The sequence below is a fragment of the Leucoraja erinacea genome, chromosome 29 (genome assembly GCF_028641065.1).
Source record: "Leucoraja erinacea ecotype New England chromosome 29, Leri_hhj_1, whole genome shotgun sequence".
Classification (NCBI taxonomy): Eukaryota; Metazoa; Chordata; class Chondrichthyes; order Rajiformes; family Rajidae; genus Leucoraja; species Leucoraja erinaceus.
Window position 1 is genome coordinate 14,038,541 of NC_073405.1, and position 20,801 is coordinate 14,059,341.

At 50.2% G+C, this 20,801-nt stretch overlaps 2 protein-coding genes across 6 annotated transcripts; one reads left to right on the forward strand and one right to left on the reverse strand.

Moving 5' to 3' along the window:
- Window positions 1-1,043: 1,043 nt before the first annotated feature.
- On the forward strand, window positions 1,044-11,352 carry tmem221 (transmembrane protein 221). The gene is made up of 3 exons (XM_055658669.1): window positions 1,044-1,378; window positions 4,764-4,849; window positions 10,443-11,352. The coding sequence occupies exons 1-3, from the start codon at window positions 1,080-1,082 to the stop codon at window positions 10,925-10,927; spliced, it is 870 nt and encodes a 289-aa protein (XP_055514644.1). The 5' UTR covers window positions 1,044-1,079; the 3' UTR covers window positions 10,928-11,352.
- On the reverse strand, window positions 5,898-19,780 carry borcs8 (BLOC-1 related complex subunit 8). Of its 5 annotated transcripts, none has more exons than XR_008725793.1 (7): window positions 19,624-19,780; window positions 18,927-19,039; window positions 17,545-17,609; window positions 16,328-16,435; window positions 14,413-14,440; window positions 12,536-12,612; window positions 5,898-6,515 (listed from the first exon to the last, which is right to left on the reverse strand). XR_008725793.1 is itself a non-coding variant. In XM_055658670.1 (6 exons), the coding sequence occupies exons 1-6, from the start codon at window positions 19,712-19,714 to the stop codon at window positions 6,429-6,431; spliced, it is 492 nt and encodes a 163-aa protein (XP_055514645.1). In that variant the 5' UTR covers window positions 19,715-19,780; the 3' UTR covers window positions 5,898-6,428. The 5 variants fall into 5 exon arrangements, 3 of the variants coding, with proteins under 3 accessions (XP_055514645.1, XP_055514646.1, XP_055514647.1); XR_008725792.1 differs by having other exon boundaries at window positions 6,472-6,515; window positions 14,413-14,498; window positions 19,624-19,779; XM_055658670.1 differs by lacking the exon at window positions 12,536-12,612.
- Window positions 19,781-20,801: the final 1,021 nt, after the last annotated feature.

Consider the following 20,801-nt stretch of genomic DNA (forward strand, 5'->3'; position numbering starts at 1 on the left):
CCGAATGGTCTAATCCTGTTCCTAGAACTTATGAAAAAGGATGGGCGACGTCTGAGCAAGGGCCCCGATCTGAAACGTCGCCTCTCCATTTTCTCAGGCGATGCTGCCTGGCCCACTGTTACTCCAGCACCGTGTGTCTATCTATCCACAGTGACTGTTCCTCGCTGGTAAATCAAATGTAAAGCCCAAGGTAAACGCTCTGCGCACTCTCTTCATCAGTCACGATGGGGGTAACATGGAATGACGCACCTTATGCACAGCCCAAAGGCCATTCGGCCCATCAGACGGGGACATGCCGTAGGGTCAGTTCTCTCCTTAGTCCCATCACGTTATTCGTCCAGCTCGCCCACCCATCACTCCCATGACCGACTACCCTTCCCTTACAGATTTCTCAACGTTATTGGAAATACGAACATTTGTCTTTAACCCGTCCCCACCGACATACACACACATAACCCAGTTTAGTTTATTGTCACGTGTGCCGAGGTACAGTGAACAGCTTTTGTTTCGTGCTATTCAGGCAACAGAAAGACAATATGTGATTCCAATCGAGCCGTTTACAGTGAAAAGATACATGATGAGGGAATGATATTTAGTACAAGGTGAAGCCAGCGGAGTCCGATCAAGGGTAGCCCGGGGGCCATCAAAGAGGTAGATAGTAGTTCAGTTCTGCTCTCTGGTTGTGGGAGGATGATTCAGGTACCTGATTACAGCTGGGAAGAAACTGTCCGTGAATCCCCGTTCCCCACCACGTCGATATCACTCCTTGTTTTTGAGACCATCCACCCCATCTCTGGCACCGGGGCTTTGGAGCCGGAGCGCAGAAACCTCTCTCTCCCCCTTCAAAGGTGTTGGCCGGACTGGGAGACAGTCCCTGTCCCTGCGCTCCGCTCTCCCACCCACTGAAGGTTATTTGGGACGGTCTAACCCCCGGCTCCGTGAACCTCATCTCTGGGCTGACCCGAGTTGTCTCGGACTTGTCGAGTGCCCCAGGTGAGTGAGAGAGGCAGTGATTGGCCCGCCGGAAGTGAGAGTGGGGCAAAGTCTGGAGCGTCGGCGGAGCGTCTGGCAGCGTAGACATGCAGAGGGCTGGCGGGAGGGCGGCGGGGACTCGGGGCGCCGCGTCCCGCTGCCTGGCCGCGCTGCTCTCGCTGGCCGCCCTGGCTGCTCTCATGACGCTGCCGCCGGCCGCTCTGCTGCTGCAGGAGCCGGGACCGCACTTGTCCCCAGTGCCCGTGGCGCCCGCCCGGCTGCTGCGCTGTGTGGTCCGCGGGCTCGCCTCACTCTCCGTATCGCTGCACCTGTGCTGCCTGCTACTCGCTCTCCTCCTCGGGCACCTGGCGGCGCAGCCCGGCGGCGCCCACACACACCCCGACAGGTAAACGCAGCGGTGGCGCCCCGTGGCTGGACTGGTCCCGTCCCCTCTCCACACCCGGTGATGGACGGGGAAACGGGATGGGGGGAGTAACACTCCCGCGGTCAGGCTGCAAGATTCACCTGCCGGCGGAACACCGAGGGAGCGCCGAGGCGGGGGGGTTAGGAGCGGTGCCGAGGGAGCGGTGTGATGGGGTAGATGGTGCCGAGAGAGCGCCGCGCTCCCGTGAGATGCCGAGGAGGGAGGTGCGGTGCCGGGCGTGGAGGTGGGGGGGGGGTGGGGGTGGGGGGGGGGGGGGGGGGGGGGGGCGGCTCCGCAGCAGGGGTGGGGATTTAATGTTCCAGCTGTGGCGGGATTTTACTGGAGCGCACGGTCCGCCCTCCCCGAGGTGACTCTCTGTCCGACCGCTGTCCCGCATCCCCGGTCCCTCACCACCGCCGTGGCCGCGCCTCAGAGGCGCCTGGGGTTTCTTGAGACCCCGATGCATTAGGCGCTACAGCAATGCAAGTCTTTGGGAATCAGTGCACCTCTACACGGGTGCTGGGCGGATCTAATGACGGCAGGGATAAGATTGCAGCCCAAGTAAATGATGGTAGCAAGGTACGGAGGACCGGGGGACCGTCGGCCCATTATGTCTATGCTAGCCCTTGTTGGAAAGGGCTGAATGTGTGCAGAGGGTGATCCCACATGAGAAATGAGATAATGACTAGATGATCACTCCCACCCACAGCCGGCTTGTCTTTAGGGCCCCTGGGTGCGGGGAGTGTGGGGTTCTACTCGTCTCCCGGCATCAAGTGGTGGAAGGTGCCGCTTTGTGACTGTTCCAGAGGGGACACGATTATATCATCACCGCGATGTGGGTGAAAGCTCTCGGTTGCGTGAGTTGGGAATTGAATGAGCTGCCGTCTTTGTGTGAGCGTTTCTTCTCTCAACCACTCCCCGGCACGGAGTGAACATGTCGACCCCCAGCTGCCTGGCCGGGGCCGCCACCCGCCTGAATGGCTCTTTCACACAAAAGAGTGGCGGCGATCTGTGAGAGTTTGCTGCCTCGGTCCCTTCACGGCCGTGGCTGCCTTCCCGCAGGCTTGTGTTCAGAAAAGAATTCAATTGGAATCGCTGGATCAGCAGAGTGAGGAGAGGGGAGGCGAGTTTCTACCGGGGATCGGAAGGGACAGTGTAAAGAATTGATGCAATGGGTTATTGTTACCGCAGCGCAGACTGTCTGGCAAGGTTCTGCTTCTGTGGCCAAATAAACACTCCATAGCCATGCCCTCCACAGGGCAATCGGCAAACAAGGGCATAGAAAAGAAACAGGAGAACAGGTTAACTCTTCAAATCCCTCTCCGTCGACACAGAGCCCGAGTGGAGGAATCTGGAGCATATATGGTTGACTCTTCCCAATAATCCCCAGTTCGTGGACCTCCGGGTGTAGGGCTGGCTGTGGGAGGATATAGATAGAGGATGGTTGGGAGAGACGAGACGACCGGCAGTGGGAGGATTTAGAGAATGGGTTATTCTCACCCCATTCCGAACGACCACATTCTCGATATTGCGATTGGGTTCTTTTCTGGAATTCAGGGCAGTGAAGTGTGTGCTCTTTCGCATATGTTTACTATGGAACTCCACAGATCAGCCTCCCTGTCACAGGCACCCCTACCCATCCACTACCCACTGCTTCCTGCCTCTAAGCCACCTCGCCTCTTCCTGCTCTGCCATCCCACCCCCATCCTCACCTCTCTGTATGTGGCTTCTTGCACCGCCCCACCACAGCTGGAGGAACACACATCGCCTTCTGTCTCAGCAGGTTACAGCTCACATTGAATTATCCAACTTTAGATCATGTCTGGATCACGACCGTCTGTTTCTGCCAATCCTCTATTTGTGATTTTTGGTTCCGTTTTTCTCTTCCCAATTTTAGTGCATGGCCTGCCATAGGTTAGGTCCTGCATCAGCACTGGGAAGTATAATGCCCGCCAACGGAGAAGCACAGTGGCGCAGCGGTAGAGTTGCTGCCTTACAGCGCCAAAAGCCCGGGTTCCGCCCTGATTCTGCACGGAGTTTGTAGGTTCTCCCCGTGAACTGCGTGAGTTTTCTCCGGGATCTCCGGTTTCCTCCCACACGTAGAGATTTGTAGGTTAATTGGCTTGGTAAAATTGTAACTTGGACCTCGAGTGTGTAGTGTGCTAAAGAACGGGGATCATTGGTCGGCGTGGACTCAATGGGTCGAAGGGCCTGTTTCCGCTTTGTCTCTAAACTAAACTAAACCTATTTGGTCCACGTCCTATCCGCGATGTTGCCTTCAGTCTGTCCATCTCTCTCTCTCTCTCACCTTCACTAATTCTCTGTCTCTCAACTTTGACAGCGTCTTGGACCTGAAGCATTAACCGCGGGTCTCTCTCCACCAAAGCTCTCCACAGATGCTGCCCCATCTGTTCAGTCTTTTCTGCTGTTTTTAGATTTCCAGAAACTGCAGGATAATTTGACTTTCCTTTACTTTTGTTTTCGACCAAAGGTAAGTCTTGAAGAATTCCTTGAGACAGAGGGATGGAGAGGTTCAGGAGGAGGATTCCAAGTGGAGCCCGGCAGCGCTGCCATTGACAGAACAGTTATAGAGAGAGGCACACCACCAGTCACAGATCTCCAGTCCAAAAGGCAACTTTCCGCCATCACCCTCGGTTACCGACCATTAAACCAAGTCCATTCAGCTCTCTTCCCTGGATCCCTTGGGATCTAAACTTTCAGAGCAGCGGAACCTAGTCGGATGCCTTGCTGGAATCCATATACACGTCTTCAGCTCTGCATTCTTTCATCGACTTTTTTGGCCACATCATCAAAGAACTCAATCAGATTCGTGAAAAAACTGTCAAAACCATGCTGACTATCCCTAATCAGCCCTTGTCCATCTGAATGCATGTATATCCTATCCCTCTAGTAACTTTCCAACCACAGATGTTAAGTTCACTGGCCTGTAGTTCCCAACCTTTACCCTGCAGCTCCTCTTGAATAAAGGCACATTTGCCATCCTCCAGCCACCCGCCTGTATTTAATGACGAAAAGTAAATCTCAGCCAGGGCTCCTAAAATGTATTTAGCTTCCCAGTGTCCTCGGACGTATCAGTTAAAGTGGTTTGAAGGGCTGAGGAGATTGCAACATTGACGTGAGGCTACAGAATAACGTTATAAGGTCAGGAACCTATGTAGCTCACTCATGTGAAAAGAAAAGATTATGGAATGAAAACTCAGGAGTTCCTGGATTTCCCCCTTTTTACAGGGTCTGACGACCCTCTAGTTAAATCAGTGACTCTCCACAGCTGTAGCCTGGTCCAACAACTTCTCCAGCATCGTTGGTCTTTAGATTTTGACTGTTTCCATTTTCTCCTCCACTCCAGGGCTGGTTGGCTTCTCCTCAACAGCCGATCCTCTCGACATCTGGCTCTCACTGCATTCTGCCTGGGCGTCATCGTGTACCTGGCAGGTAAGTACAGAGATGTGGAGCACCAGTTCCTTCTCCTGCAGACACTGGCTGTACTGTTGGCCATGGCTCGGAACTCGGGCTTGTGCCCCTAATCCGTGGGGGGGTGGGGGGTGTTTAGATATGAGGTGAGAGGAGATTCAAAAGTTACCTGAAGGCTAACTTTTTCCACACAGAGGGTGGTGCTTACATGGGATGAGCTGCCAGAAGAATTGGTAAAGGCAGGTACAATGACATATTCAGAAGTCATTTGAGCACGTAGATGGACAGGAAAGGTTTGCAAGGATATGAGCCAGGTGCAGGCAAGTGGGACTAGCTTGTTTTGGCAACTTGGTTGGAACAGACAGAATGGCCAATTTCTGTGCAATTTGACAAGACGCTAATCAATATCAAATCCAATGAAAATTTCCTTGTGCCTTTTGTGTGGGATGCTGCTGTGTGGTCTGCCTGCCATCTGGCAATGGAATGCTGGCATGAGGCTCTCAGGTTAAACTCCCAGTGAGAAGCTGGGCTGTGCTTCTGTCCTGGACCTTCTCGTTAACCATTATGGGGTGTGCAGCAGATCACTCTCACTCGTAGGGCGTGAGTGTCACAGATGTTGATGTTAGTAACGCCTCCAACTGCCCTGGATACCAAATGGGTCACTGGGCATGAGAGGTCAGATGAAGATAAACCAGACTGTTCATGGGCTCAGACAGATGGGGTTGGGATGAAGTGGTTCACTGACCATGGTCTGAACTTGTTCCATGATCACCGGACCAGTTTGGCAACATTACCATCACATTTGTACATCCTCCCCATGAACATTTTCCGGGTGCGCCAATATCTACCCACACTCCAAAGACGTATAGGTTTTGTAGGCTAATCAGATTAAGTAAAAATTGTAAATTTTCGCTAGTGTAAAGGATAGTGTTAAGTGTACAGGGATAACTGGTCGGTGCGAACTCAGTGGGCCAAAGGGCCTGTATCTTTAATTTAAAACTAAATTACTTAATCCCCAACGCCCCATGCGTCACCCGCAAAGGCAGTGAAACTTGCCAAACCAGCTCACTACTTTCTATCCATTTATTTACCACAGTTAATGCATGCCCACCAAAACCACACAGAGTTCTCAGGCACTGGCCAGATCGAGCCCTCGTCACAGAATGGCCCAAACCGCATCCCGAGGCAGGAGGAGTTTCAAGCAGTGCAGCCGTGAGATCACACACCGAGGCTAGAGTCTTTTTTTACTGTGCTTTCAGTTATCGTGAGGAGGGTCTTGATGGAAACTGGGACCAAATGTCCTCTGTGCACAATCTTCTTTATCACAGATAACAGCGGGCAGGCGAGCTCTCGCCCCGTCAGTGTGCAACATGTCTTGGATAGAGAACCAAGGAACAGCTTGAGTGCAGGAGTGGTACAGCTTTAGTGGAATAAACTCTTCAGCATTGTCACAAAGTGCTGATGAAACAAGTTCTACCAGGGGCAGCTCCGAGTGCCCGTGTGGGAACGCACATGCATACGCAAGTACACAAATGCATGTGTACACATATGCAAATGCGTACACACACACACAACCAGCTCTGTCACCTCTCCGATCTCCTCAGAACCTCGCAGTGTCTGATGCGGTTGGTTCGCATGGGCTGGGGTGAGCTTGACGGCCATTGTTCACTGAATACACCATCCAACACTGTGGAGAAACCAAAGCAGACGTCAGCCTTGCTGGGTTAGAGTGTTGCCCCCACTCACCGTCAGTGGGGCAACATCCTGCCAGGTCAGCCACTGACCCCGAAAGGCCAGAGGTCCCTGGTTTGCTTCCTGCTCCCTACCAACAGGTGCAACATGACATTGAGGGGGGATCTTATAGAAACCTACAAAATTCTTAAGGGGTTGGACAGGCTAGATGCAGGAAGATTGTTCCCGATGTTGGGGAAGTCCAGGACAAGGGGTCACAGCTTAAGGATAGAGGGGAAATTCTTTAGGACTGAGATGAGAAAAACATTTTTCACACAGAGAGTGGTGAATCTCTGGAACTCTGTGCCACAGAAGATAGTTGAGGCCAGTTCATTGGCTATATTTAAGAGGGAGTTAGATGTGGCCCTTGTGGATAAAGGGATCAGGGGGTATGGAGAGAAGGCAGGTACGGGATACTGAGTTGGATGATCAGCCATGATCATATTGAATGGCGGTGCAGGCTTGAAGGGCCGAATTGCCTACTCCTGCACCTATTTTCTATGTATCTATGACATGAGGCCTCAATGCCATCGAGCTGGGTGGGGGAAGATGGACTCGGCAAGTGTGCACGGCTCTGGGGGAAAAAGCATGTCTAGGGAACCATTAGAGAGCTTCACCAGACCATTCAGAACCCATGGCTGAATGTTCTGCTGCATGTATCGTTCTAAATGTTGGTGATGGGGCAATGCCTGGCCAACTTAATGTCACGAGGGGCCACAGTGGGTGTGGGAGGTAGGAGGAAGTTGGAACATTGCTGCTCCTTTTACTCAGCCCCGTCACAGTAGTATTCAACTGTGCATTGGACTGGGTTGATCTAACCAGATGCCAAGAGTAAGGCAGGCTTGACAAGGGCACCGGTCTATTCTCCTTTGGAAGGGGACTGACCTTGAATTTGTGTTCTTCAGATCGTTGGGAATTAATGTACAAATCAAAACTTGCTTCCACAAGTTGGAAGCTCTCTCTCCAGTGCTTCTGAAGATGGAAACACTGGCCAAGGAACCGGAGGGGGGTTGGGGAGACCAGCGTGCGATGGAACACGCTGCCTGTGAGGGCAGTGGAAGCAGATTGAATGGAAGCTTGCAATAAGGAATGGATAAATGCTTGAACGACAGAGCGGATGGAAAGCCTGGGTCCACAATCAGCTCCAGAAGAGCGTGGACTGATGGTCATTGTCAGCATGATCCCATTCCAATCCATCAATACGCAGGAATTGCTACAGTTCTGAGGTGCCCATGCAGGTGGTAGATTACACCAGTGTGTAGTGAGACCATGATCTGCCTATCCCCTCACTGACTCTGTGTAACAGACAGCAAGGCTGCTCTGAACTACAATATACCATGGAAACAAACCCGTGTGTCAGGGAGGAAGCTGCAGTTTGCAGTTCAGTGGCTCTGCTGCCTGTTAGCTACAAGACACAAGTCCATAATCCGGGCGAGGGATGTATGCAGACGCAGCTCTTGATGGATTGCACGGAGCGATGGGAGCTGCCGATGGACTGCATGTGGAGCAGTCGGGATATGGAAAGTGTAGTGGACGGGACGTTTAGTGAGCTGGTCACCCCGCAGGTGCAGAGAGAGCGGGGATATCGGTGTCCACCAGGAAGGGCTGTCAGGGCAAGTAGTGCAGATGTTTGGTTGGGTCCCCTAACAGATACACCATGTTCGGGACTGTTTGAGACGGGGAAGGGAGTGGTCTCCCGCCCTCCCAGACACACAGCTTGTGGCACTGCAGTGGGTGTTGCTGTACGGAGGGAAGGGGAACAGGACTGGGAGAACGAGAGTGGTTGGGAGTCTATCAAAGGGCAGGCAGATAGAAGACTCTGGTTTGGTGCATTGCTTCCCTGGTGCTGGGGTCAAGGATGTCTCAGAGTGGCTGCAAGATGTTTTGATGGGGTAGGGCGAATAGTCAGCAGTTGTGGTCCATAGTGGTACCAGCGACATGTGTAGGGGAAGGCATGAGGCCCTGCACCATGTGTTTGGGCAGCCAGGTAGCCATTTTTACCAGCAGGACCTCAAAGCCTGTAATCTGTGGATTGCTTCCACTGCAACACTATAGATTTCAGGGTAGAGAGCAGTGAATCCTGAAGCATTTCGACATTATGAAGGATAGGTGCTGGCAGTCTTTAATGCATTAAGGTGGATGGAACCCAATGTCTGACCAGGTATATCCTAGGATGATGTGAGAAGCAGGGAGATTGCTGAGACCCTGGCAGATATTGTTGTACCTTTGTTAGACAGAGGTGAGGTACTGGGAGGGTGGCGAATATTCTTATTTTAAGAAAGGCAGCAACAAGCCACTGGGCACAAGTTGGATCAGTGGCCTGTTTCCAAGCTGTAGAGTTATTTGAACATCATCTCAATGGATCCAGGAGTGAAATCCTCCATTTCAAGCACAGACAATGTAACTTTTGCTAGAGAAATGATATAAAACGCTGTGTGTGGCCCAATGATTCTTCTGCCTGGCATCTGCACAGGAATAGACCACTCAGTCCTTCAAGCCAGATCTGCTAAACCGTTAGATCACACAAGATCTGCACTTTAACTTCAGCCACCCATGTTGTTCCCATAATCCTCAATCCCACCCCCCAACATTGATCAGTCGTGGCTGAAATCTTACTTGGATCTCCAGGTTCATCAGCACCTTGGAATAGCACAGGATATCATATTTCCACATCTTGACATCACCCCCTTAATAATAAAACATTGGGATGTGTAGGATCAGAGTAAATGGGTGGTTGATGGGCCAAGGGACTATGTCTCTATGACTGCGATTCGCCTCTTTGTTCTAGATGCCTCTTCTTCCTCCTCCAAAAGAGCAAGCAGTTTGCCTTTCCACTCATTAAATACCTTCAACCACCTTCATCGGAAAACACCGATAATGCTAAATAACAAGGGTCTGATGGGCATAAGGGTTGTGCAACAAACCCGTCAGCTCCTATTGCATGCTGGAGGCTCCTTCCCTCACATCACTCGGCCCCTCACCTCCAACCCCTCTCTTCCAGGCGCACAGCCCTAAATTGCGTCTGCCACAAAACAACCCCACCCTCGATTGTTGTTACCAGAGACCTGTCTTGCATTGCAAGACCCATCCTCATCGGGGAAGTGGATGGCCAGTACAGAACGTCAGGTTGGCCCTGCCACGTATCTTGAGTCAGACAGCATCCCACCCCCAATGCTCCTCTTCTACCCACAAAGATAGAGCTCTTGGGTCACCAACAAAGTGCCAGCATTTCCCATCATCTGTGGGCATTCTCAGACTTGACATCAACTCCAAAATATAACACCAGCTCCAGGAATTGTTTTTGTCAGGGGGAACTTGGCATCACAATATACGCTGACAACAAATACGCCACAGCTTACCCATTATTTGTGAATATTATGTTGCAGATGGAGAGGGCTTCATTTTCCGTGAGGGAGATTGCTGTGACATGCAAAAGGAGTTTTACTCCGACTAATCCCTGTGTTTTGCCTGGGAGCGTGTGATGGGACAGAGTGGGGGAGCTTTACTGTGTACCTGCCCTGGACGTGATGGGACTTAGAGGAAGCTTTACTCTTATGTCTAACCCATGCTCTCCTTGCCCTGGAGAGTCCCCTATACTGGAGCCAAACTGTCCCCCTGCCCTGGGAGTGTGCGATGGGACAGTGCAGAGGGAGCTTTACTCCATGTCCATCCTATTCTGTCCCTGACCTGGGAGTGTGCAATGGGATAATATAAGGGGAGCTTTATTGGGAGTGTTGGACAGGATCGTTTATTCTCAAGTGTTGATGAATGAACCCGGGAAAGTTTAACACGTGTCAAATGTGAACTCCAGTGCTAGTGTGTCGTGCTGTGTTTCCTTTGCCTCTGTGCACTACATGTGGAGATTGTTTGCTTCCCCCGTCAGCTCTCTGCATCCACGTGCTGCTGGAGTTTGAGAAGGAGAGTGCGATAGCAAGTGCCAGTGTCCTTGGTGCTGGAGCGCTGGCAGCAGCCACCATTGTGGTGCATGCGCTGGTGAAGGCTTGCCGAGTGGACGGGCAGGGTGGTCCCGAGCATGCTGCCACCCTCTTCGAGAACAGCTGCCCCTCTCGAGGCAGGTACCTGGATCCCGAGCGTTTGGACCAGGCAGAGGAAGAGGACTCATCGCGCATGCCTGCCTTCCACAAGGAGACAGCCTACGAGCGATACCGGGAGCAAAAGGCCTTCTACGTGGCTACTTCGGCCAGCCGCAATGGGTATGGGCGATCCCGGGCTCAGCATGCTGCCCGCACTCTCCCCGCTGCCCGCACCTTGCCCCCCGCCGGATCCTGGGACGGAGTCTCCCACGAAATGAGGCGGGTGCTGGCACGCAAGGGGACTGTTTGCAGGAGGGACTCGACGCTGGTCTGAGCCCTATATCGTCAGCACAATGGAAGCAACATTGACACCGATCCTGCCCCCAGCACAGGCTCACTCTCGCTTCCTGACCTCTTGCCCACCAATACTTCAACCGGGAGAATTAATTTTGTCTGCATCAAAGCTAGACCATAACCAAAAGCCGCCTTTACCCTAGGACTGAGGAAGAAACAGCGAGTGGCGAAGAGGGATGTGAGATGAATTGGGGTCAGTCGTGATCAGGAGGAGAAGGAAGACAAAGACAGCAAAGGGAAGCCAGGAAATAAATAGAAAAAAAAATAACCAACATTTCTAACATTTTCTACCTTTAGGAAAGAGTTCTGTTTTAAATTGTGCCTTTACTACACTGTAAAGGTTGTGTGCCTTTGAATACAATCTTTCTCATTAAAAGTTACTTACAATGTTGTGTTAAACTGCGAGCTTGATTCACAAATAAATGAATGTTAAGAAGAAGGTCCAGGGATGATTTCACCCAGGCCTCAGTCCATCCCTCAGTTGCTGAGACCAACCAACCAAACACCCCAGCACCAGTTCACTAAAAATAGGTTTGGAGTCAAAGCAACAAGCAAGCCATCATATAAAGAAACACAGGAGGAAGCCATTCAGCCCCTCTTGCCTCCTCTGTCATTCAATGAGACCATGGCTACTCCGTCCTCCAGGCATATCTTTGTATCCCTTGATTCTCTCAACATCCTAAACACGTTTGCTCTCTCTCTCTCTCTTTTGCTCGGATACAGTTAGTGAGGGAACTTCCACAGTAAAAGCCACAAATATGGAATTGGGTCCTTTCAGTTGATATTTATCTGCGTGGTTGTCTGGGTTCAAGCATTGCTGCCCAGCCTCAGCCCAGTCACATATCATTTGAATAGTACAGGTGTCAGAGGTTATGGTTAGAAGGCAGGAGAATAGGATTGGGTGGGGGGGGCAAGATAGATCGGCCATGATTGAATGGCAGACTTGATGGGCCGAATGGCCTAATTCTGCACCTATCACTTATGAATCATGGCACTCCTATAGGTGTACATGTTGAGAGGTGGTTCGGGTATGAGCTCAATATTTTATCGAATATCTGCACATCCTCCATCACCACAATATGCTTTCAATTTTTCCCTGCTTTTCTGTGAAATATCCTGGGTCAGGTATGGAAAACGATTTGTGTCGGAAAGAATTGCAGATGCTGGTTTACACCAAAGATAGACACAAAATGTGGGAGTAACTCAGCGGGTCAGGCAGCATCTCTGGAGAAAAGGAATAGGTGACATTTTTGGTTGAGACCCTTTCGTCAGACTGAGAGTCATGGGAGAGGGAAACTAGAGGTATGAAAGGGTACAGCTCCTATGGAAAAAGATATAATTATTCTCACTGGGTCAAGTTGAGGTTGGAATTTAACACTTTAGTTGAACAGAAGTCTACCCTCGGCACCCCTAGAGTAGATGAGGGGAAGGATTATGTAAGGGATGCTCTCCACAGTGACAGTGATTGGATAATGGTCGGCTGAGTGGGACATTGCAACTCAGTGAGGGACACAAAGCCGCGATCCTGCTCACTGACGGGAAGGGGTGTTGGAGACTGAAGGAGAACAGTACACCGCCTCTCGCTCACCTGGCCCTTGAAGACAAGCCTGATGCTCGTGCGACTTATTCTCCAACCCAAGCTCAGGACATTCTTTGCATCACTTCCTGTGGTGATCAAAAGAAACACCAAGGTAACTAATGCCCGATCAAAAAATTATGCACATACACAATTTAACTTTCTGCTCCTCGCATCCCACTTCCCCGCCATTATTCTTTGTTCTGTATAGGACTGGTGGGCACTGTGGGCGTCGGTGATGGCTCCCAATGTGTATTAAAATGCTTTGGGATAAGGATATCAGGTAATATATATTTAAGAATGCTAATGATACTGTTCCTATCCATTACCCAGAAGTAACTCCACACTGCACATCTCCAACGTTATTTAATAATCTCTTGTGTGGGAGGCGAGACCGATGTAGAAAGGCTTCGGGGAGATATGTCAGGCTGTCTGAATGGGCAAGGATGTGACCTGAACTGCACACAATACTCCAAGTGTGGTTTCAGCATCATCTTGTGCACTTTTAACATGATGTCCCAACTTTTGTCTCAGTGCCCTTGTTGATGAAGGAAAGCATATTAAACACTTTCCTCACAACTCTGTCTACCTTTGACTGATGTATCAGTATCACAAAGTCTCTCTGTTTTATGACACACACAAGGGGCCTGTATTTACTGTGCAAGTCATGCCCTGGTTTAATTTCCCAAAATGCAACACTTCACACTTGTCTACTAGGTTAAATTCCATCTGCCATTCCTTGGCCCACTTTCCCAGTTGATCTCAGTTGCGGTAATCTTAGACAAACTTCCTCATGGTACACTACCACTAATTGTGGTATTATCCACAAACTTGAACAGGGCAACTACAATCTGATCCAAATCGTTAAATTAGATGACAAACACCACCGTTGTAGGTAGACAAGCACCACTGCACACTGATCCCTGAAGCACACCACTGGTCACAGGCATCAAATTTGAAATACAACCCAACAAATACCACCCTCTGCCTCCTACCACAAGACCAATTTTGTATCCAACTGGGTAACTCATCCTGGATGCCATTTGATCCAACCTTGCAGACCAGCCTACCATGCAAATCCTTGTCAAAGGTCTTGCTAAAGTCCGTGAAGACAATGTCTATCGCCCGACCCTCATCAATGCCCTTGGCCATGTTTTCCCATATGTAAAGCCGTGGAGACTATCCCAAATCTGTCCTTGCCTTTCCAAATGAAGATAGATCCTGCCTCTAAGAATCTCTTCAAGGAACTTGTCCACCACTTATGTTAGGCTCAGCAGCCTTTAGTTCCCTGACTTTTTTCACAACTATTCTTTAATAAAGGCACAATATTAGCCACCCAGTACCTCATTCGTGGCTCATGATGACACAAATCTCTCTTACAGAGATGCAGCACATTTGTCCCTGGTTTCCCACAACACCCTGTGACAACCTTTATGTTTCACTCTTCCTTCCCTCTCATGCCGAGATTCTCAGCACTTCGCCACAGCTCTTCAGTGGAGATTAGCAGAGACCTGGCCTCTCCATTGCTCGGAGGACCTGCTTGTCACCCAAACCCCACACTCTTGCTGCTCCAACTGAACGGCCTGTAAAAGGAGAAAGATGTATTGCTTGGCACACATGCAGACCGTCCCATCTCAAGGTCAATTTCACTGGCTGCTTTAGGCTCACAGAAGCTACTAATTCGCAATTTTATCAATTTCAATTCGATATATGTCATTAAAGTAATATATGACCTGCACCCACAGTAATTGAAATAATTTAAGAGATTGTTCAAGATAGGCGGTAAGGTGGGAGATCTGCATGAGTCAAAGTATTATTCATGACTTAGCAGCGATCAAGGCTGCTTTGGCACCAGGCCAGCTTGTGCTCCTGGTATCAGCAATACTAACCTGGAAAGGGAGGGGTGCACGCTTGGCTCTGCACTCAGGAAGAAGAGAAGGAGGGAAGTTCAGGAACTGCCTGTGTAACAACGGAACTGTAACAGACACGCACATCACTAAAGCTGCATGCAGCGATGGGTGAAGAAAAATATAAGATGGAAAAATGCAACGTAAACTGTGGAGTACTGAGGGTTCATAACAACAGTGGAGCAAGGGATTGACTCTGCAATATGTGTCCAACGAGTCGGCCTGAGAACAGGCAATGGACATGCAGCAAGACCATAACCATTGGCATTGAATAATTTCCCTTGGATCCCACCACTCGAGATCCAGTGTACCAGTTGTGCAAGACCTAACATATGGCATGTGTGGTTTTCAACATGTAAAGGTGGCTTTGGGGAAGAGTTTCCTAGAGCTGCCAAACAGAGGAGTTTCCATCATGCACAGAATGGGAAGGCTTTCAGCAAAAAAAAACAATGTACTGGAGAAAGTCAGTATCTGTGGAGGGAATGGACAGATGATATTTCAGGTCATGAACCTTCTTCAGATCAGCCTGAAGGAAGGACCCCACACAAAATATCACCTACTCATTTTCTCTACAGATGCTACCTGACCTGCTGAGTTCCTCCAGCCTCTGCAGTCTTGTCTCTTTAAGAGTGAGCTTTCAGCTGGTGTCCCGACTGACAGCTGGCCCTCAACTTCATGCCCTTCCGCCTGAGCCCTAGCTTCATTTATTCAGAGTCCCAGCGTAGCTATATAGCTTGAATAGCTTGTTTTGTTTTCTTGAATTTTTTTTAATGTTTGTTTATTATATTATCAGTACTGCGTTAACAAACCTAGTTTGCTGTTGCAATTAAGAATTTCTTGTTCCGTTTTGGTTCATATGACGATAAAATACTCTTCACTATTTTGATTCTTGATGGAGGTAGGTGGTGCCGTGGTCACCAAAACATGAGAGGCTGCAGATCAAATGCTAGTCAATGGGATTAGTGTGGTTGGGTACGATGGTCAGCATGGGTGTAATGGGCTGAACGGCCTGTTTCCGTGCTGTATGACTGTGCTCAAGCAGTTGTGTGGATATGGGGTAGAGGAAGATGATGTCATGGAGAATGCAGATGTCAACACACACATGAAAAGACTGCCAAATTCTGTTGCAATGGACACTCAGTACTCAACAGAACTAGAACACAGGTACAAGAAAAATACCAAAATTCAAATATCAAACTAAACACTCCCCCCGGGGGTTTCATTAAATCAGCACATCACCATTCATTATATTTGAATCTGGCATTTCTTTATCCCTCATTGAAAATCAAATGAATTCTCCACCCCTCCTGAGAAGTACATTCACGTCTGGAACTCACTCATTTTTAGTCGATATTGATAGGAAGGCGCAGCTAGAGCAAATCGCCACGGCAACACCCTTCCCATTACGTTTGGGCAAAATGTAGCAGCCCGACAGATGGGTGGGAATGCCATCCTGCGACCACTCATGGCGGGGAAACAGCAGCAGGAGGCGCTGAATGTGGGAGGACTTATGGGGGCCATACGCTCTCCATCCAGCATCAACCACCCATCCATACCCCGTGCCAAGTCTCACAAAGGACTTTGGCCACAACAGAACCAAATGAATTGCAGTGAACGTATCCATTCGATTTTCCTATTTCCACCGTTAAGTTGCAATAAGACCAGCTAGCACCATGAACTGAATTTCTGAGACAAAGTGGTCATGTTCACAGGCGGGCATTTCCAATGGCAAGTCTAACCTCCCTGCAAGGACGGGACAGGCCTGATGTGCTGTTTTTAATGGCTCCCCCAACATCACCCGAGCACAATGAGTGAACTCAAACCACAGGAATGGGGTGAGGCGGGGCGGGGAAGGGAGGGTGGGCACACCAAGCAGAACCTAAGGCCCTCGCAGTACCTGCGGCTCTGCAAAGAGCTCATCTGGTCCTTGATGCTGATGGCTTGTCGGAGCAACCCCTCGATGTTTTTGAAGTAGGCTGCACTGTTAGACATGCTCTTCACCGCACTGCACGAGGCGAAAGGATTACAAGTTAAGGGTAAAAGTTAAGATCACATCGCAAGGAAGAATATCCAGCACAAGCAACAGTGACTGAGGCAAGTCTCCTGTCCTCCACATAAAAGAATGTAAAACATGGAGGCCGTTACAGGTTCAGGAAGCACAACACACAGCATCGATTATCGCTGACAAATAGAAAGGGTGACATGGAACCCCGTACAGCTGGTGGCAACATGGAATTGTGACACACTAGTCTGTTGCCAATTTTGTAACATGCATTGAGGGTTTAACCGTGCGTCTAACCAGTGGCACCCACTCCAGGGAGTGTGGATGGGGCAATGTAGGGCTTGGCTCAATATCCAACCCCATTTGCTTTGGGCATTCATCCTGAGGCCTGATCATTGTATGCCTTCCTTCTTTGTTGTATGTAGAGTATACATCCAGCATCTTTTCTTAAATGAGGAAACCAAGACGGTAAGCAACACTCCAAACCTCACTTTATCTTGTATCACTGGAGCATTATCTCACTATCTTCCCATTGTATTCACCTGACAATAAACATTAACATGTCATTGGACTTGCTAAATACATGACACACCAGTCTACCAGCCTTCTGCAAGTCAAGGAGTCCCACATCCCTCTACATATTCAAACTCTGCCGTCTCACCATTTGGAAATAATGCTTTGGAAATAATGCTTTTGTTAATCTATATTTCCTGCTAGAATGAACAATTTCACATTTTTTCATTAAATACTCCATTTGCCAGATCTGAGATAATGGATCTGCATCCGTTTGAACCCTCATTGTGTGCCCTTCACAAAGATTCACCTTGAATGGGCAATCTGTTATTTTTAAGCAGTGACCACACTCGATCAAAATCCCTCAAGAATTTTTGTTTCAAACAACCTCTCATTCTAAACTCCCAACAGATGGCGACCCAGTACTTGCAACCATTCCTCGTTTCTCTTGTCTTTCGAGAAGGAGCCAAGATTATATCTTCTCTTCCAAACGCACCTCCTGCATTCATTTGTGTGATGCACACAGACCTTGCTCCAGAGGGTGCCTGGCATACAGCATGTTTACAATACCGTATACCCTCCCTCCCTCCAGGCCTCACCTGCAGGCATACTCCACAGTATATATCGCTCCTTGGCATTGTTCTTCCACGCCTTGCATGTCTGTCTGCAGAGGAAACAAAATACAAGGTCGCAAAACACTGATTAACTGGACAGCTTTCACTTCAGGGCCAAGAAATCCTTCCTTTGGTCTGACTGGTCAGTAACGGACTGAGGTTCCTCATGCCCATAAATCAGGTCCTTCTTCTTTGTGTATGCCAGTACATGCATGCATGCACACTGGGGTGTGTCCATGCACACACTCTTGCTTGCATGGACACACCCCAGTGTGCATGCAAGCAAGTCAATGTGTTCATTTGGTTGCAGGCAATTAGTCATAATGTCACAGATGGGAGACAGGCCCTTTGGCTCAAGTTATCCATGCTGACCAAGATGCCTTATCTCAGCTTGTCCCATTTGTTCATTTTAAGCTCATACCTCACTCCACATTTCCAAATACATTTTAAATGTTGTTCATGTACTTGCCTCAACTATTTCCTCTGGCAGCTCAATACATATACCCACCACCCTCTGTGCAAAGAAGTTGCCCCAGGTTCCTTTTAAATCATTCTCCAATCACAAACCTATGACATGTCTTTTTTGATATCCCTTCCCTGGAAGAAGACTGCATTCAACTTACCTTTGTCCCTCATGAGTTTATACACGTCTCTAAGAATACCCCGAGGTCTCCGATGCTCCAAGGAATAAAAAGTTAGTCTGACCAACCTCTTCCTGTAGTTCAAGCCCACGAGTCCTGGCAACATGCTTGTAAATCTTCCCTGCACATTTTCTTCTAACAATATGACATATTTTTCAGTGCCCAAAACTGTACACAATATTCCAAGCATGACCTCACTAGCGTGTTGTACAAATGTGACATGACGCCCTAAAGTTTATACTCAATCCCCTTAATGATAATACCAGTATGCCAAAGGCCTCCTTCACTACCCTGTCAATCTGAGGTGGCATTTTCAGGGAGCTATATGCTTGTTCCCCAAGATCCCTCTGCTCCACAACGCTCCTCAGGGCCCTGCCATTCAGTGCGAGGTCCTGACCTCATTTGACTTCCCAAAATGCAAGACCTGAGACATTTAAATTAAACTGCATTTGCCATCCCTCAGCCCACTTGCCCAGCCTGCCAGGTTTGGTTTGGGTTCATCCTCCACAGTGGGTGTATAAATAGTTGAAGGCCTGTGTAGATCTGGAACGAGGAAGTGGTAATGAGGAAGAGAAATGAAGACGAGAAATAGAGGTAATCAGGAGTGAGGTGGGGGTGGCATTGGCAAGGAAGGGTGGAGAGGAGCGGGTGTGGTCGTTTCTGACAGGATCGGCAAAAGTAAGGTTACACTGAAGCCAAGGATTCGGCAGCGCTCAGTCCCCTCACCTTGTGCTGCACCAGCTCGGGGAGGGATCGCCGGACGTGCTCCTGGAGACGGTAAAGAGCCACCGATGGTTCGTTGGCCAGAAAGTACATGCTCTCCGTGAACTTATCTGTAACTGATAATAACAGGGATTTAGACCCGGGGTGGTTCGGGGGGTGGGTGGGGAGAATGACAGCGGTTGGAAGAGGAGGAGGCCTCGGCGGGGAGAGAGACGAAGGGGGGGGGGTTCTCCTGGTTCCTCGGCCCGGCCCCTCCCCTCCCCTCATCTCCCCTCCTCTCCCCCTCCCTCTCCCTCCCCTCCCTCCCTCGTCTCCTCTCCTCTCCCCCTCCCCTCCCCTCCCCTCCCCTCCTCCTCCCTCTCCTCCCCTCCTCCCCTCCCCTCCTCCCTCCTCCCTCCCTCTCCCCCCCCTCCTCCCCCTCCTCCCCCTCCTCTCCCCCCCCCTCTCCCTCCCCTCCTCCCCTCCCCTCCCTCCCCTCCTCCCCTCCCCTCCTCTCCCCTCCCCTCCTCCCCCTCCCCCTCCCCTCCTCCCTCTCTCCTCTCCCCTCCCCTCTCTCTCTCCCCTCCCCTCCCCTCCCCTCCTCTCTCCCCTCCCTCCCCTCCCCTCCTCTCTCCCCTCCCCTCCCCCTCCCCTCCTCTCTCCCTCGTCTCCCCCCTCGTCTCCCCTCCCCCTCCCCTCCCCTCCTCTCCCCTCCCCTCACCCCGACGAACTCGCAGCTGCAGCTCCGGCTCCTCCATGTCGCCAACAAAGATCTTTGGTCGCCGCCGCCTGAAGTGTCCGCCGCTCCACATCCCCCGAAGTCACGGAGCCGAGATGCGGGTTCCGATCTTTGGTTCCGCCGCAGTCGGAAGGTTGGAAGCAAAGAAGGGTGTTTGGTGGGATGTGGGCGGCACCAGTACTCAAGCAAAGATTACAGAGGAGCTCCTCTAGGATCCAAGTGTCGCCCGGCGGGTGTGCAGCCTCCGAAGCCCCCGATCCGGCAGCAACGGCGAGAACACAGAACTGTGCAGCAGAGCTTCAGCCCACAATGTCTGTGCCGCACATAATGTCAACTATTATCTGTCAACACATAACCTACCTATTCTTTAGGGAACGGAGGTTCCCCTCTTCGACTATAGATGAGGCTCTCACCAGGGTCTCCTCTATATTCCGTAGCTCCGCTCTCACTCCCCATCCCCCCACTGGCAACAAGGACAGAGTCCCCCTTGTCCTCACCTTCCACCCAACCAGCCGTCACATACAACAAATAATCCTCCAACATTTTCGCCTCCTCCAACGGGATCCCACCACTGGCCACATCTTCCCATCTTCTCCCCTTTCGGCTTTCCGCGGAAACTCCCGGGTCAATTCGTCCCTTTCCACCCAAACCATCCTCTCCCCTGGTACTTTCCCTTGCAACCGCAGGAAATGCGACACTTGTCGCTTTACCTCCCCCCTCGACTCCGTCCAAGGAGCCAGCAGTCTTTCCAGATGAGGCAGAGGTCAGGGCCGGCCTTAAACCAATTGGACCAATTGCTCCCAATTGGGACCCGCGCTAAATTTCCGTATTTCATACGGAAATGCAATACAAATACGGAAATACGAATTAGCGTTGTTAAATACGGATTTTCTTTTTAAAACATTGTGTTGTTAAATACGAAGTTTTTAAAAAACAACCATGGATAATCGTTAAGTGTCACCCGCTGCACTGGCCATGAGATGAAAACGATTTGTTAACTACCACTGTTAGCACTTGTTAACAGCCAGTAGTTAACATGTGGTTATACAATGTGTCATCAGTACATCGATCCACATTCCTCAGAAAATGTAATTGTGTTCTTACTAAGTATTAATGATGCCCGCGTTCCTTTGAATAAAATTCACTGGAGTCCCAACCTC

Coding starts and splice junctions, on each gene's coding strand:
- tmem221 (XM_055658669.1), top strand. CDS start 1,080: ATGCAGAGGGCTGGCGGGAGGGCGGCGGGGACTCGGGGCGCCGCGTCC. Junction 1,379..4,763: donor GCCCACACACACCCCGACAG/GTAAACGCAGCG, acceptor CCTCCACTCCAG/GGCTGGTTGGCTTCTCCTCA. Junction 4,850..10,442: donor CGTCATCGTGTACCTGGCAG/GTAAGTACAGAG, acceptor TTCCCCCGTCAG/CTCTCTGCATCCACGTGCTG.
- borcs8 (XM_055658670.1), bottom strand. CDS start 19,714: ATGTGGAGCGGCGGACACTTCAGGCGGCGGCGACCAAAGATCTTTGTT. Junction 19,040..19,623: donor GCAGCTGCGAGTTCGTCGGG/GTGAGGGGAGGG, acceptor TGTTATTATCAG/TTACAGATAAGTTCACGGAG. Junction 6,516..14,412: donor GTGCACCCCTCCCTTTCCAG/GTTAGTATTGCT, acceptor GTTTCTCCACAG/TGTTGGATGGTGTATTCAGT.